We start from the raw sequence: 18,524 nt of genomic DNA, 5'->3' as shown, positions 1-18,524 counted from the left end.
TATTAATTCTAATTTCACCAACCTGACCAGAAATGATAAGAACAAACACGAATGTTGTCAAGATTCTTGTCCTGGAAATCCTGGTTCAGTTTGGCCAACCACAAACGCCTTTTGTTCCTCAGACAGTTTTTGCACTCTGTTATAACTTTTGGCAGTCTATAGTACTCCAAATGTTTTTCCCGGTCTGACTGATTAATACAGCCCAAAAAATGACAATAATTGATCATATTCAGCATCAATAATCAGGAAAAGGCATTGTTTACGTTTAGTGTGGCCAATATGGAGTTCCCTGATGAACTCATAGCGAATTAGCCTTCCAGGTTGGCTTACTAAATGTTGTCACAACTGCAGCTTTACATAATAAATTATTTTAGTCAGCCTCTTAAACCACACATTTAAGCCATTTTATCAGTTAAAAATTATCATATTTTATGGTATATCTTTAGGCTTAAAGACACTGAATTGTAAGAAATGACCCACTAGTCGCAGAGCAGTACGAAACTACATTTCCCATAATGCGTTTCGCGATGTGTTAGTCGAATCCAGCTTTATGGCGAGTCGGATGTGAGTGGAGAGTTGTGTGTGAGATGGAGTACAGGAGGAAAAACTCAAGCCGATCGAACAGGTATCACAATACAGCTGTCCGCGACCCACCCTTATTGTAAAAACATATAGATAAATGATAATGGAAAGCGTCAACTCGTTTTGACGCAAGTCTGACGTTGCTATCTGATGACCCACATCGAGCCACTTAATTATTTTTTGGCATGGTATGGACCGGTTATTCATTCTGTGGAATACAGCGTTTCATCGTTCTGCTGATGAAAGAAAATTAATCAGCATAAGAACATAAATCAACCCTGCGTTAGTTAACCCCCTTCCTTTCCTCCTGCCCCAGTTTCTGCAGGCGGCTTCTGCGCGCTAATGACGCGTTATTATTATAATGAACTATAGACTGAGGTCTCCCTCCTAACACCACACGTGTTCCTATTAGTGCACCATAGAGAGATCACATCCTAACTGATCACCAACCGAGATTTGACCTTCAAGAAGTCTATTTAGAAGACTCGAGCAGTAAAACATATTGTGGTGTATTGTAAATAATTCTTTACAATACCATGGCTCCTTCTGGCGGTATGGCCTATGTATTTTTATTGACCATATCGTTCTTTCCATAATATATGCATTATTTACTTTTATATTGTTTTAAGGTGTAGTGCCTAACAGGTGGCCGGCTCAGAGATTTTTTTCTCTCTTTCGTAATCTCTCTCCCAAGTGAAAGCAAGTCACAATCTCTTTAATATCTCAATAGTTTCACCTTAACCTTTATTGTAAATTGTACTGTAATTGTAAATGACTACAGAGTGATTTCTAAAGCATCATGCGACACTGAAGACTAGTAATGGATGATAAATATTCAGCATTGCCACCACAGGAATAATGACACTACCAGTCAAAAGTTTTCAAACAGTAAGATTTTTACTGTTTTTTAAGGAAGTCTCTTCTGCTCACCAAGCCTGCATTTATTTGATCCAAAGTACAGCAAAAACAGTACAAATGTAAAATACCTTTACTATTTAAATTAACTTTTCTATTTTAATATATTTTAAAATGTAATTTCTTCCTGTGATCAAAGCTCAAATTTGAGCATCATTACTTCAGTACTCAGTATCACATGATACTTCAGAAATCATTCTAATATGCTGATTTGCTGTTCAAGAAACATTTTTTTTATTATTATTATTATCAATATTTAAAACAGTTGAGTATATATTATTTGAGAATTCTTTGATGAATAGAAAGATCTAGATATCAGCATTTATCTTAAATAAAAAGCTTTTGTAACATTATACGCTATGCTATACCATTCAAAAGCTTGGAGTCTTATAGTTGTATTATTTTTATTTTCGGGAGAGAAATGATAGAAATTAATAATTTTATTTAGCAAGGATGCTTTCAATTGATCAAAAGTGATGATAAAGACATTTTTAATGTTACAAAAGATTCTTCTAAACGTTCTATTCAGCAAAGAAATCTGAAAAAATTCTACTCAGCTGTTTTTAACGTAGTAATAATAATAATAAGTGTTTTTTGAGCAGTAAATCAGAATGTTGTGATTTCTGAAAGATCATTTGACTGGACTAATGATGCTAAAAATGTAGCTTTGATCACAGGAATAAATTACATTTTAAAATATATTCAAATAGAAACCAGTTATTTTAATTAGTAAAAAATATTTCATAAATGTAACTGTTTTTGCTGTACTTTGAATTAAATAAATCCAGGCTTGGTGAGCACAAGAGACTACTTTAAAAAACATTAAAAATGTTACTGTTCAAAAACTTTTGACTGGTAGTGTATTTCGCAATAGTTTTTATTGTATATTTAATCAAATGTGACCCTGGACCACAAAACCAGTCATAAGGTTAAATTTCACAAAACTGAGATGTATACATCATATGAAAGTTCAATAATTAAGCTTTCTATTGATGTATGGTTTGTTAGGATAGGACAATATTTGGCCGAGATACATCTATTTGAAAATCTGGAATCTGAGGGTGCAAAAAAATCAAAATACTGAGAAAATCACCTTTAAAGTTGTCCAAATTAAGTTCTTAACAATGCATATAACTAATCAAAAATTACATTTTGATATATTTACAGTAGGTATTTTACAAAAAATCTTCATGGAACATGATTTTTACATAATTTCCTAATGATTTTTGGCATAAAAGAAAAATCAATAATTTTGACCCATACAAAGTATTTTTGGCTATTGCTACAAATATACCCCAGCGACTTAAGACTGGTTTTGTGGTCCAGGGTCACAAATAAATGCAGCCTAGATGAACATAAGAGGCTTTAAAAAAAAAAAAAAAACATTACAAATCTCACTGATCCTAAACGTTTGAACAGTAGTGTTAGTAAGATAAATAAAAATATATATATATATTAAAAGTAATATTTATATATGATTGTTTCATTTTAAAATGCATTTTACATTATTATTATTATTTAATCCCTCATGAAACCTCAGGAGTTTGGGAAACCTTGGCAAAGCATATAAAAAGCCTTTTTTCTTTTTGTATCTCCTCTTTGTATAAATTTTCTCCCAAGGAAAAATAAGTCTCCTCTTGAATTCAGCATAAAAAAGTAAGAAGACGAAGTTATACGATTTTAGGAGAAACAAAATTGACGTATAAATGAAACCAAAGTTAGAACTCTGAGCTGTTAAGCTTTCCTTTAGGCACTCTGTGTGTCTTGGTTCTATTAATACCCTCCATCCATGTCACCTGTAGAGCTGATCCTCTTATTCGATCAAGCGAGTATCCAGACACAAAGAAAAGTCTTTTTTCTCTTTCTTAAAAGGTTTCTTGAATACATAAGACAGTGGTCAGCAAATGTACAAACTTCAAGGCTTACTCTGATAAAACAAAGGCAGATCCCAGTGTTGAATCTGCAGATCTGGTGCTTTCTTAGAGCAGGCGTGTGTTCAAAGTGGTATGATGTCCGCCCTCTCTGTAACCCAGGCTTTGTGCTTCAGCTGTGATTATTAGCTGGTTTATCTGTGTTGGGCCGTTTGAGCTTCGATGAGAATGTGACCTTTATTGCTTATATGGAAGACAGCCGTCGGACTGTTTTAGCTGATATGAGCATGCTGCCCGGATACACAGGGGCCAGAATATCAGGCTGCTGGGCGCTCCGTGCAGATGGCGGGTAAGTTATTAAATGCACTGTTTAGTATTTGAAAGGTTAGTTAAATGCCGTTTTGTCCACCCGTTTGAGTATAATCTGAACAAAGCGACATATGCAATTAAAGAGTAAATCATTGTTGCAGCTGCTCTTTTCTCTAACCTTTTCACTGAAAAGAGTTTATAGACTTCCCTTATACATTATTAAGAAGCTATGCCTGGCTATTACATTACCATAATTTTAGCAGCACCTTTCTCTTTTCCTTTGTGTTGTTGAGATGTTTTGAATGTGCTGTGACTGGTGGCCTGATTTAGTCACTCAATCTTGTTGATACAAAGAGTTAGAGAGACAGGTTGTGTATGACACTGACGTGATGCAAGTGGAAAGATTCAGATGGTTTTTTAATGACTGAAAGCTTGTTTGTTTCAGTTTTAGTTTGAATCAGTTGATCACTTTTCACACACTCACACACACACCACCTTATTTTTTTAGTAATATTTACTGTATATATATTATTATAGTATTTATACATTTGTATTCATTTTAGAGTTTTAGTAATTTGCTTTTTCACTTATATTGTTTTTTGTTTTTATATTTAGCTTTCATTTATTTTATTCCGGTTTTAGTATGATCAATTTTAGCACTTAAACTAAATCATATTTTATTTTAGTTGCAAAGGCAACAATTCTGAAATGTGTGGTATGTAGGTTTTATATAGTTTCAGCCTTATAAACATCCGTGACATTTACATGCTAATCACTGTTGTAATTGCATTTGGCATTTACATTCTATAGACATAAAACAAGTTATAAAATATATGTTCATTATATAATAAACTAGATAAAAATAACACTAAAGAATCACTTGCAGTTTGGAGTTTGTTAAAAGCAACTTATTTAGTTCTGTAGCCTAGTACATGCTTTGTTGCTGAGGGGACCGATTTTTATTTATTTATTTATTTATTTGTAAATATTTGTTTTGCCTGAAACATTATGGAGTTAAAAAATGTACACTACAAGTCAAAAGTTTTGGACAGTAAGATAAAAATTGTAAATATTTTTTAAAGAAGTCTCTTTTATTTATAAGTCTCATTTATTTGATCCTAAGTACAGCAAAAACAGTAAAATTTTGAAATATTTCACTGTTTAAAATAATTTTGTACTTTCTTCCTGTGATTTCAAAGCTGAATTTTTGGCGTCATTACTCCAGTCACACGATCCTTCAGAAATCATTCTAATATTCTGATTTGCTGACATAAAACATTATTATTATTATTACGTTGTAAACAGCTGAGTAGATTTTTTCAGGTTTCTTTGACGAATAGAAAGTTCAGAAGAACATCATTTATCTAAAATAGAAATCTTTTGTAACATTATAAATGTCTTCATCATCACCTTAGATCAATTTAAAGCATCCTTGCCAAATAAAAGTATTAATTTCTATCATTTATTTCCCAAAAAAAATTATGACACCAAAATTATTAACTATAGAGTATAATGTAACAAAACCTTTTTATTTAAGATAAATGCTGATCTTGGATCTTTCTATTCATGGAAGAATCCTAAAAAATATATATATTTATTTATATAAAAAATATTGATGATAATAATAAACAATGTGTCTTGAACAGCAAATCTGCATATTAGAATGAATTCTGAAGGATCATGTAACACTGAAAACTGGAGTACTGATGCTGAAATTTTTGACCAGTTATCGGTGCCGATATTAAGCGTTTTTTATGGTTATTGGTTATTTCCAAAAGCAGATTTGCCGATAAAATAATTTAAAAGCATTTACAGAGAGTTTTTGTCAGAGCCCTTGTTATCCTTAATTTTGACATTAATTTTATTTTTTATACCAGACATCTCGGGTCAAAATATCGGTTACCGGTTTACTTGATCTGTAATAATCGGTATCGACATCGGTCCTGAAAAACATTATATCGATTGGCCCCTAAGTGGCACCAAAAGGAATAGCAAAGGTAGGTTTCCCATTGGTTAGAAAAACAGATTGCCACACCCCAAACGCATCTCATTGGTTGAGCTGTTGTTATTATGTAGGGCTGGTAAGACAGAGAAATGTTTTGATGAAAACACAGAGAAACAATGTTCAGACTTCTTGGGAAATTCAACCTACAAATGTCCTGGTAACATTTTACAATAAGGTACCATTAGTTCATGTTAACTAACTGCATTACCTAACAATGAGTAATACATTTAGCTCACGTCCATCAAATAGTATTAACAGATACAACATTTGATTTTAATAATGTATTAATACATATAAGTGAATTAAATTAAAATGAACAAAGATTAAAATAAATCTCTTTGTTGGTCCAGTGGAAGTGGTGAAGACTCACTGGACAGACTCCTCCCTGCAGTCAGCACCTCTCGCAGGAAAAGCACCACTCTGGGTAAAACTGAACCTCCACTGCTTCGCACCGGCACACGTACAATCTACACCGCAGGGAGACCGCCTTGGTACAATGAGCATGGAGCCCAGTTTAAAGAGGCCTTTGTCATTGGTACAAGTAGACTCATATACTTTCAATACTGTCTCAGTTTGTTCATGATTAGGTTTTATTGTAGATTTGAGCTTAAATACTAAATCTGAATGAAGTAATCATGCTATTACAGGTCTGTGTGGTGGCAGTGCCTCTGGAAAAACTACTGTAGCCAATAAAATCATTGAAGTGCTGGATGTTCCCTGGGTGGTTTTGCTGTCTATGGACTCATTCTATAAGGTGAGATGTTTGTGAGTATTTGTGTTTGTGAGAAGTTGAGTGTTTGTATCGAGTGTGAGATCTGAATGAGTGATTTGTTTACCCTGGGAAGGTAATCTGGTAAATCAAGTGCTTCTGAAAGTCTTTGTAATCCCTCTCCTTCTTTCATCTTCTCTTAGTGAAACAAACACACTGCAGTCCAAATGACACTCAGTTCAGTGAGTTACATTTGATCTATACAGATATAATCAAAATGGCTACTGTGGAGATTTATTTGTTCTTTGTTCAGCAACTCTATCCAATGTCAAGTTAAAGGGATTGTTGACCTAAAAATTTAATTTCTTTTATTAATTACTCACCCTCATGTCGTTCCAAGCCCGTAAGGCCTTCATACATCTTCGGAACACAAATTAAGATATTCAATCCAAGAGCTCTCTGACCCTGCATAGACAGTAACTCAACTGACATGTTCAAGGCCAGTGTTGTTTTCGTCAACTATGACGAAATCATTTCGTTGACGCCACTTTTTTTCATGACGATAACGAGACGATGACGAGGTAAAAATGGCTCGTTGATGAATAAAACATGACGAGACGTGTGTGAGTTTTCGTTGACGAGACAAGAATAGACGAAAATGTTAGTGGGTGGTCCGTCAGACGTTTAAAATGCATGACATTTCTGCTTATTGTGCATGCCAATTACAACCTAAAAAGTATCTGCCGCTATGGCAAGCCGTTTTAGCATTAAATACTCTTTGCCATACTAGTATGGCAAGACGTTTTAGCATTCTATCCATGTTTGGTTACGCCCACCACCTGGTGTGCAGCGCACAACGTGCTCAACACGTCACATTGTTGGCACTCAGACAGACAGACGATTAACCATGATGGGTGGTCGCAAATGGCGAGAGGACCTATGGGTGTATTTCAAATATGTCTTTTATGTCTAAAACCATTCCTTCATTATTGTAATTATTGGTGAAAATAGTCGATCCGGAAGCTCACATTGTGTTGAACTATAGATCTGCTATTTTCACAACTTATAAGTGACACTACCCAACAGCAAAATACTTACTGACCTACAATAATTTGTTAAAAGACTACTTTCCCCCTTTTTTTTTGACTAAAACTAGACTAAAACCTTTTTGACTTTTCGTCTACTAAAATTGGACTAAAACTATCACATATAGAAGTGACTAAAATTGGACTAAAACTAATAAGCATTTTAGTCCAAAAGACTAAGACTAAGACTAAATCTAAGATGGTTGTCAAAAACAACACTGTTCAAGGCCCAGAAAGGTAGCATGGACATTGTAGCTTCATTAAATTAAGGATGAACCACTGATGTCACATAGACTATTTAAATGATGTCCTTACTACCTTTCTGGGCCTTGTACGTGGCAGTACCATTGCTGTCTATGCAAGGTCAGAAAGCTCTCAGATTTCATCAAAATATCTTAATTTATGTCTTGAAGATGAACAAAGGTCTTATGGTTTTGGAACGATATGAGGGTGAAGAATTAATGACAGAATTTTCATTTTTGGGTCAACTACCCCTTTAAATCACACTTTTTTTACTATCTGAACATTTAAAGTGAATTTACTTTTAGGCTTTTGGTGTGAAAAGGCTTTTACATATGCCAAAAATATAACCTTTTTTTTTTTCTTTTTTTTTTTTTTTTTTACTTTTTAATGACTTTTATTGGTTCTTTGTAACAAACTTTTTTTTTTTTCTTCAAGATAATACATAAGCATCTCAAGGCACAATTGTCAATCAAATTATTACAGAACAAAGAAAATGGGGGAAAGAATTAAATAAATAAAACATACACAAATAAGTGGGTATATTAAATGCTCACATTCCTATGAACATATAATCACAATAATATAAACATACAAATAATCATCTAAACAAACAGGAGAAAAAAAGACGAGGACCAACAGACAAAGAAAAAAAAAAAAAACACACATTTTATCCAAAACCTGCATTCTCAAAGAATTCCAGAAATGAGCTCCAAGATTTTATAAAAAGATCTGGTTTCATTCGAACTCCAAATTTAATCTTTTCAAGTTTAAGGGCAAAAAGTAGGTCAAAGACCCATTGACAATAAGATGGAGGAGATGGTTGCTTCCAATTAATTAATATGAGACGCCTAGCCAACAGTGTGCAAAATGCAATAAAAAATATAACCTTTTATAATATAAAAACATACAAGCAAGCCCTGGCCAGATTTAAAAAGTAACACAGAAGTAATGTAATGCATAAAAAATAACTAAGTAACGTAATTAGTTACTTTTTTAGGGAGTAACTCAGTATTGTAATGCATTACTTTTAAAAGTAACTTTCTCCAACACTGGTTATAACTGTGCACTAATAATACTAAACAAACAAAAATGCTGTTATATATTTCATTAATTCATTTATTTGTATTAAATACTTTTGATGATACTCATAATGTGTATCTTTAGCTAATATTACACATTGTGCTGTAAAGAACCAGCCAGAAACTACACTTCTGTTTTCGTCTGATCTACTAAACAGAACTGACTCTTAAGAGTCGTTCATTGAAAATCTGACTTCCTTTGTGTTACTATGTGGTTTTAAATAATCATAAAGAACCTCGTTTATTCAGGATTGAGACTTAAACTGGTTGTGCTGTGTGTTTTTTATTCTTTAAAGTAACTGGCTCTTCAGAGTCATTCGTTCAGGAACCAGACTACACTGGTCGTGCTGTATGTTTTATTTAACTTTTGTGTTCCTCAGAAAAATAACAACAACATGAGGCTGAGTAAAAAAAACTATTGTCATATTTAGACGGATAAGATTGCATGTAGCCCTTAACATGTTTTTACAAATCCTAATATATTAACAACAACCTCAGATGCCATGGTTTATGTAGAGAATCTAATAGTAAACACTTGCATTGCTGTTAAAGCACATATGGTGGTAGGGCAGGATTGTGATCTTTCTGATGTCTCTGTCGCCCCCACCTGTGATCAAACATGTAACCTTTATGTTACCATCTGTAGGTTTTGTCTCCAGAGGAACAAGCTCTGGCCGCCAGTAATGACTATAACTTTGACCATCCGGGAGCTTTCGACTTTGAGCTGCTTGTGACCACGCTGCGGAAACTTAAACAAGGAAAAAGTGTGAAAATCCCAGTCTATGACTTCACTACACATGGACGCCAGAAAGACTGGGTGAGTGTGTGTGGCAGATGTTTCACATACTTTCCAGACATATATTAAAAATATATACCACAGATACAGTCAGAATTTATAATAATGATGGCATGAAAAAGATTCCAGTTTGTTTGATGCCCTTTGCCGTTTCATTTCATACTCTTCCAGAAAAATGTCTATGGTGCCAGCGTCATTATCTTTGAAGGCATCTTGTCCTTTGCAGACAAAGAGCTCTTGCAGGTATGATGAAATGTGGCGGTTTCTGGATGTTTAGTAAATACTGATAAAAATTCAAAGCAAAATAAGTGATAAAAATATTTTGGTGATGAAGTAAGGGAGATGTTCAAGGGATCATTTATCACAAATCCATCTTAATAGGATCCCATGAAATCAAAATTTGATATTTATGGCTTGTAGCCCATACTGAATAAAACCGGAACAGGATCTATATGCTAATGTGCTCCTAAAAGTTGACAAAATGAACATTAAAATGATTTTTTTTACTAAAGTAATTGGTAATATTGATTACTTATATTTTGATATTGGTCTACATGTAAAAACATCAATGTCACTATATTATACAACTGAAAACTTAATATTTCTTCCTTTTTTTTTTTGCAGCTGATGGACATGAAGATTTTTGTAGATACAGATTCAGATATCCGGCTGGTACGGCGGCTGAGAAGGGACATCACAGAGAGAGGACGGGACATTGAGGGTGTCATTAAACAATACAATAAATTTGTAAAACCAGCCTTTGAGCAGTACATCGAACCTGCCATGAGACTTGCCGACATTGTAGTGCCACGTGGTGAGTTCAACATATATGCATTTATGCAGTGAATTACCGCAGTTAGCAGATGTTACCATTATTCATTTCTCTCCTTCACACACAGGTGGAGGTAACATGGTGGCCATTGACCTGATTGTTCAGCATGTTCACAGCCAGTTGGAAGAGGTGAGTAAAAAAAAAGAACTGTGATAGTTAACTAATCTTATCTATTCTTCCAGCCCAGAAGAAGTTATTCACCTTTCTTGTGGATACAATGCTGCCCTACAAAGCAAAAAGGCAGTAACTACGCCGAGTGCAGAACTGAGAAAAATGACTTTAAAGTTATCCTGTCATCCAGCCTGTTATCCAATGTTAAAACCGTCCCATGAGGATGCCGCGAAATCACACACATTTGAGATAAGATATTTTGTCACATAACAAAGGATGCCTTGAATGTCATGAAAATGATCATAACTCATTTTTGACCAAAAATGCAGTTACTGCCTTTTTGCTTTGTAGGGCAGAATGGTAGTCCAGTGCAAACATGAAATGGTTTTATTTCCCCAATATCCTCTCCAAAATGTAAGGGGCATTTGGCATCAGGGTTGCCAGGTCTCCAAAACAACCTATCTTAGTGACCAATCAAAAATAGCCTAATATCCCAAGTTTCAAAACTCAGAATTTGCCATTCCCATACCTAAAATACATGTTTTACAGTCACTTTTATGTGTTATATGGGCCATACTACAGAACTGGTGCAAAGTCAGAATTGGAAACAAATTTTGTATGTATGCAAACTGTATAATATTCATGGTACACATTTCTAGTAATTGTGCAGTTAATTCTCGTATTATAGTTACAGAAAGTTTTGGAATATTTGTTCTCTCCCCTAATTTGTCACTACTGAAACACAGTAATATATAATTTAATAAGATTGACCTAATAAGATTTAGCTTACGTATACATTGTAAATAGTTTTTTCTATTTTATTAAAAAATACATTAATAATGATTACAATCTCAAGTGTGATTTATGAGATTTGTTGTATTTTGAATCTAATCTTTCTTTGTAAAAGGCAAAAAGTTAGGAATTCATTAGTTTACATTGAACATCTTAGCTGATAATTCAGTATACTTTATTATTGACAAAACATCCCATATTTCGGTTGTGACAGCACATTTTCTGTAGTGACAGTGTTTTAGTAGTGACCACATCACATTACTGAATTTTACCTCACAAACACTACTAAAAAATACAAAAATATGAAATAAACTTTTATCTAAAATTTTGTTTATTTTCCCAAAATAAAGGATTATGTGTTCCCTTTTGTCACTACCGAAACAATAAGGACATGTTTTGGTTGTGACTTTTATGATATTGACAATTTTAGATACTTTTGAAACTAGCTTAAAGATGCTAATCAGCATATGGTTAGCTAGCACAGTTATGAACAGTTGTACACATATAGAAACTAAATGTTATTGAAAAACACCCAAAGAAGTGTGCTTAATTGCAAAAAAGGGTGTTTGGTAGTCACATTCCCTAAAGTTACACACAGTGCTTTTTAAATGTTTTTTCTGGTTGTGGGACGGCAGACATTTTAGAATGTCCCACACATAATTTCAACTAAAAATCATTGTATAGTAGTAATCAAAGTAATCGGAGCTCACAATGGACTGCCTTACAAAATTCACTTTATCATTGGTAAGATATTACAATACAAGCATTCCAGACAAATACAATTTATGCAATATGCCAAACTCTGTGTGGTATGTTTAACAGACTTAAAGATTCTTCTTCAGCTTCTTCACATTTTCACACGCTACAAACAGAAACGGCGCCCTCTGCCTGTGAATTTAGAGAAAATGAAGTAAACAGTCGTTCTAGGGGTACTTACTCAAGAAAGATAACTTCTTTCACGCTCTCAGCCTGCTCATTCTTTCTCTTTCGCTGTTTTTCACTGATCTTTCATCTCTGTTCTGTTGCATGCATTCTCTCGGCAGCGTGAGATTAGTGTCAGGTAGAGAAGTTTTTCCTCTTTCTCACACACACCCTCATACATAAACACATTTACACTCTAAAAAAAAAAATGTTTTTTCAAATCTAAAAAAATATTCTCTGGAATAAAAAACATGACATTTAGCCCTAGCCCAATTATACATTTTATATATACACTGCCGCTCAAAAGTTTGAGATTTTTTTTATGTTTTTAAAAAAGTCTCTTATGCTCATGAAAGTTTCATTTATTTGATCAAAAATACAGAAAACAAGTAATATCATGAAATGTTATTATTGCATTGATTTTTAAAAAAATATATTTTAAAATATAATTTATTTTTGTGATGCAAAGCTGAATTTTCATCAGCCATTACTTCAGTCTTCAGTGTCACATGATCCTTTAGAAATCATTCTAATATATTGATTTATTACTTTTATCATTATTGTTGGAAACAGTTGTGCTGCTTAATATTTTTTGGAAGCTGTAATACTTTTTTCAGGATTCTTTGATGAATAAAAAGTTAAAAAGAACAGCATTTATTCAAAAGAGAAATCTTTTCTAACAATATTTACTGTAAAAAGGACAGATATGAGTGTGATGATACACATAGTACAGCTGAGAAGAAATGTTCTGCTCTATATTCATTAAAGGAATAGCTCACTTCCAGAATACAAATTTCTTGTTAATTTACTCACCCCCATGTCATCCAAGATGTTCATGTCTTTCTTTCTTCAGTCAAAAAGAAAGAAAAAAATGACTCACCCCAAACTTTAAACGAGGTGTTTATTGTTACAAAAGTTTTCTATTTTAATAAATGCTGTTCTTTTTAACGTTTTATTTATCAAAGAATCCTGAAAAAAGCATCACAGTTTCCAAAGGAAAAAAAAATATTAAGCAGCACAACTGTTTTCAACACTGATAAAAAATCAGCATATTAGATGGATTTCTGAAGGATCATGTGACACTGAATACTGAAGTAATGATGCTGAAAATTCAGCTTTGCATCACAGGAATAAATTATATTTTAAAATATATTAAAATAGAAAACCACTATTTTACAGTATTACAGTTTTATTTCTGTATTTTTAATCAAATAAACACAGCCTTGATGAGCAGAAAGGTCTCCTTTGAAAAGCATTAAAAATCTTGTGACAAAAGTGACAATGTATATACATATAGTTGGGCTCGTTGTGTATGTTTATGCTTTTGTACAGGACTATAACCCATGACTGTTTAAAACTGAAGTCAAACTGCCCACATAAATCCTAGTGTCAGTGTTAGAAAGGTCATGGACCATTGTACAAGTGCCTTTCAGTTGTATTTGAATCATCTTTTTTCCCTTTGACAGTGCTGGTTTGCTTTATGTCTCTTCTCTTTCATATATGCACACACACACACAGGGCACTACTGGCCACGGCCCATCAGTCCCAGCCGCTTCCTCAGACTCTCAGTGTGTTGGAAAGCACACCACAGGTCCGCGGTCTCCACACTATCATCAGGTGAGTGTCATATGAATCGGTTCTCTGAAGCACATCAAAAGAAATCCTGCTTTTAAATGTTAATGCTTGTTGTTGAAGTGTTTTGGAATCCATTCATCTGTTCCGGCTGCCATTCAGAATTCCTCACATGTGTGAATCAGGCTAATGACTGACTGGCCTGCTTTACCCTTTTCACTGCGTCTCTTATGTACTCCTCCTCAATTTTTCTGTTTGTTTTTAGGAACAAAGACACCAGCCGTGACGAGTTCATCTTCTACTCAAAGAGACTGATGCGGTTGCTTATTGAACATGCGCTGTCTTTCTTGCCCTCTGAGGTGTGTGGGTGTTTTTCTGTGTGTACGTATGCCACTCTGTCTTTTTTGCCGTTGTTTGATATTATTGTGCGATTAAAGCTAAATCTGTGGTTTAAATTATAAATAAGGCTTGATTAAAAATGTTATTAAATTAATTACATGACCTACATGTCAGTTAATTAATCTAATTAATTGCTAATGACACACATCAATACAAATTTTAATTGAATTATGTATATGCCAGTTAATTAATCAAAGGAGTAGCAATTAGTCACACATATATCAATACAAATTTCAGTTGAATTTCTTACATGATATATTGCAGTTAATTAATTTCTAATAATCACATATATGCCAATAAAAATTAATTATTTTAATTGAATTAATTATATATGGCCGTTGATTAATCAATTGAATAGCAATTAGTAACACTACAATATATAACCACAATTTATATTTGAATGAATTATATGATGTACCAGTTAATTAATCAAACTAATTGCAATGGATAACACTTATTTGATTATAAAATGTAATGGAAATAATTACATGAAATGCCAGCTAATTAATAAGCCTACAAATCAGTTGGCATGAATAATTGTTATAAATTTGAATCACTTTATGTTTCCTTATTTATAAATAATAATCATACTAAATTTGCCTGTTGTTTTAAAAGTACTTTTTAAAATGTGACCCTGGACCACAAAACCAGTCTTAAGTAGCACGGGTATATATGTAGTAATAGCCAACAATACATTGTATGGGTCAAAATTATTGATTTTTTTCTTTTATGCCCAAAATTATTAGGATATTAAGTAAACATGTTCAATGAAGATATTTTGTAAATTTCCTACTGTAAGTATATCAAAGCTTGATTTTTGTTTGGTAAAATGCATTGCTAAGAACTTCATTTGGACAACTGTAAAGGCGATTTTTTTTAATATTTAGATTTTTTGCACCCTCAGAATCTAGTTGTAACTCAGCCAAATATTATCCTATCCTCACAAATCATACAATCAATTGAAAGCTTTTTTATAAAAAAAAAAAAAAATATATATATATATATATATATATATATATAATTTTTTATTCTGGAATTTAGCTATTCCTTTAATGAATACAGTGCGTTTCTTATCAGCTGTACTATGTGTATCATCACACATATATCTGTCCTTTTTTCAGTCGTGTTTTATCCAGACACCACAAGGCCAAGAATATGAGGGCCGGAGATTTACTGGGAAAGGGGTAAATTTGTGTGTTTCAGAAACATTCATTTCCACAACTTGGAATATATTTCATAAAATATTTGATTGAAATCATAGAAGTTTTGAAGCAGCACCTGTCCTTCTGTCTCCTAGATCACAGGTGTGTCCATTCTTCGGGCCGGGGAGACCATGGAACCTGCTCTGAGAGCTGTGTGCAAAGATGTCCGTATTGGCAAGATTCTGATCCAGACCAATCTGGATTCAGGAGAACCAGAGGTAAAACAGGCCTCAAAGGTACAGTATCAGTAATGGACTGAAAAAAAATGAAGCCTGTTTTGCCTGTCTTATGTACTGTAAAAAAAAGATCTTACTAATAAATCCCAGTCTGACTAAATCTGGCAACTTTCTAGAAAAAAAAAATGTTTAGCCTTTTCTCGGTTGTTTTCTCAAACCCCATAGCCATGTTCACACCCCTGATAGCACACGTACATCTCAGATGCTCTGCTTTCCACCCAAATTTAAAAGCTGCTGTCGATTAATGATGATTTGTTGGATGAACTCGCGCTCGATTGGACTCTTGTCGTGTCAGAAGTGGTTGATATTACTTAGGTCACTGTTGCTATGGTTACTGGGGAATACGGGCTTGACTCCCATTGCACGTTCATACAGACAACATTCAAAATGCTACTGTAAGCTGCTGTGTGAATGGGACATTTTGAGACTCACACCTGTAAGTAAATGCGGTTGTCAATCCTAAAAACTGACAGTGTGAATGTGGCCTATATGTCCGTTTTGCCTGTTGGTCTCTATCTCCGTGGTAACAGAGATCTCCTGACTCCTCAGTTTCATTCTTTTTGGTGGCTGTGGTTCCCTCTTTCTCACTTCGTTTCCGTGGTAACTAAGACTCCCCCCCCCCTCCATTTAGCTGCACTACCTGCGACTGCCCAGAGACATCAGTGAGGACCATGTGATATTGATGGACAGCACCGTTTCCACGGGAGCGGCAGCCATGATGGCAGTGAGGGTGTTGCTGGTATGTGACTATCAACCTCATTCCTGTCAAAATGTACAAACAAACAGTTTAAACCCTGGATGGCAGTACAGTCCACACACTTTTACACAAAACGACTCTCATCTCTGATAAAAAAAAATACTTAGGTGCCACAATACATTGAGAAACAGAGGCTTTAATTTGTTGAATGTGTGTATGTGCATATACAGGACCATGATGTTCAGGAAGAGATGATTGTGCTGGTTTCTCTACTGATGGCAGAGTTGGGTGTTCACTCAGTGGCTTACGCCTTCCCTCGTGTCAAAATCATCACCACTGCTGTGGACAAAAGCGTGGATGACCTCCTCCATGTCATTCCAGGCATAGGTGAGTTTTTCTGATGTAGATACACAACCATTCAAAAGTTTGTGGCCAGTAAGTTTTTTTTTTTTTTAAATAAAGAAATTAATACTTTTATTTAGCAAGGATGTATTAAATTGCTCTGAAGTGGCAAAAAAGACAATTTATTGTAAATTTCAAATCAATTCAGTTATTTTGAACTTTCTGTTCATCAAAGAATCCTAAAAAAGTGTATAACAGTTTCCACAAAAATATTTAGCAGCACATCTGTTTTCAAAATTGATAATAAAAAGAAATGTTTAGCAGCAAATTAGATATCAGAATAATTTCTGAAGGATCACGTGACAATAAAGAAAATTCAAGTGTTACCAAAAATTCTTACTGACTCCAAATCTTTAAATGGCAGTGTATCTAAATATGTGACCCTGGTCCACAAAACCAGTGATAAGTAGCATGGGTATGTTTGTAGCAATAGCCAACAATACATTATATGGGCCAAGTTATCGATTTTGAAAAAGTCATTAGGATGTTAGCTATAGATCATGTTCCATAAAGATATTTTGTACATTTTCCTACCATAAATACATCAAAACTTCATTTTTGATTAGTAATATGCATTGCTAAGAACTTCATTTTGACAACTTTAAAGGTGATTTTCTCAATATTTAGATTTTTTTGCACCCTCAGATTCCAGATTTTCAAATATTATATCACAGCTAAATATTATCCTATCATAACAAACCATAAACCAAAGGAAAGCTTATTTATTCAAGCTTTCAGAGGATCAATAAATCTCAATTTCTATGACCGGTTTTGTAGTCCAGGGTCACAAATGAGAAAAAAAAACACTATTTACTGAAATCTTGTGGGTGTATATTTGCTGTCATTGAAGGGGACTTTGGTGACCGTTACTTTGGGACAGATGGGTCTTCATCATGGAGTGATGAAGAATCGCAAGAACCACATAGCTGCTCATCAGAGATTTGACACTTTGTTGGAGCAATTCAGGCAGTTGTGACTAGCGAGGATCAACACTTACTGTAATTTCATTAAACCAGCCAGGAACAAAAATAGATTTGCTAGCACACTTATGAGGCACTGTTGTAGCACTTCATTTTATAACCGTATGTTCATGATAGGATCTAAAACAGTAAAGTATTTCATCAATAAACGTAAACATGCTAGATTTGTTATCTTATTCTGAAGTACCTTTTGTTCTTTAAACACTTTCATGATAGTTCAAACTGGACACTTTTGTATATTTCTAAATATTAGTTTTTACATTTGTATAAATATACAAATGAATGGATGGCTGGACCCATTTGGCTGTTTATTGGTTATGCACATTCAACATAAAATAAAGTTTTTAAAACACTTGATAATGTTTTTAAAACGCATTGTTTTTCCCCCTTAATTCAACATCAGTTGTACAGTTTTAGGATATTTTTTGGTTTGATCATCACATGTGCTGCAGCAGTACTAACACCAGGGGGCAGTACTTCACTTTTCCTGTCTCATTGTGATTTTGCAAGTCCAGTGAGGACATTCAAAATCCATCTATGGAACTGAAATGCATTTGAGAAAAATGTGTTGTTCACTGCAGAGTTTAAGGACAATCAAGCCAAACTGTTTCTACAATCTTAATAAAAGATAAGATGAAGACCTTGACATATCCATGGCCTTAGCAGCTAAATAAAATAGTGACGAGTAAACTCAAGATGTTTTTGTTGAGAAACCCTGAGAGGGAACAATTACACTCTTACTAGAACATGTTCATAGCTCTGGGTGAAGGTGAAGGGGTCTTCACT

General features: G+C 33.9%; 1 protein-coding gene across 3 annotated transcripts; it reads left to right on the top strand.

Moving 5' to 3' along the window:
* The first annotated feature begins 547 nt into the window (after nucleotides 1-547).
* On the top strand, nucleotides 548-18,098 carry uckl1a (uridine-cytidine kinase 1-like 1a). 3 transcript variants are annotated; one of them, XM_073818922.1, is made up of 15 exons: nucleotides 548-625; nucleotides 6,033-6,217; nucleotides 6,330-6,436; nucleotides 9,445-9,615; nucleotides 9,766-9,837; nucleotides 10,219-10,408; nucleotides 10,494-10,555; nucleotides 12,373-12,389; nucleotides 13,769-13,867; nucleotides 14,088-14,181; nucleotides 15,343-15,405; nucleotides 15,519-15,659; nucleotides 16,291-16,398; nucleotides 16,587-16,743; nucleotides 17,609-18,098. In XM_073818922.1, the coding sequence occupies exons 1-15, from the start codon at nucleotides 588-590 to the stop codon at nucleotides 17,701-17,703; spliced, it is 1,599 nt and encodes a 532-aa protein (XP_073675023.1). In that variant the 5' UTR covers nucleotides 548-587; the 3' UTR covers nucleotides 17,704-18,098. The 3 variants fall into 3 exon arrangements, with proteins under 3 accessions (XP_073675023.1, XP_073675022.1, XP_073675021.1); XM_073818921.1 differs by lacking the exon at nucleotides 548-625 and adding an exon at nucleotides 3,330-3,717 and having other exon boundaries at nucleotides 15,519-15,641; XM_073818920.1 differs by lacking the exon at nucleotides 548-625 and adding an exon at nucleotides 3,330-3,717.
* Nucleotides 18,099-18,524: the final 426 nt, after the last annotated feature.

The sequence above is a fragment of the Garra rufa genome, chromosome 15 (assembly GCF_049309525.1).
Source record: "Garra rufa chromosome 15, GarRuf1.0, whole genome shotgun sequence".
Taxonomy (NCBI): domain Eukaryota; kingdom Metazoa; phylum Chordata; class Actinopteri; order Cypriniformes; family Cyprinidae; genus Garra; species Garra rufa.
This window is presented reverse-complemented; position numbering and strand designations above follow the sequence as displayed.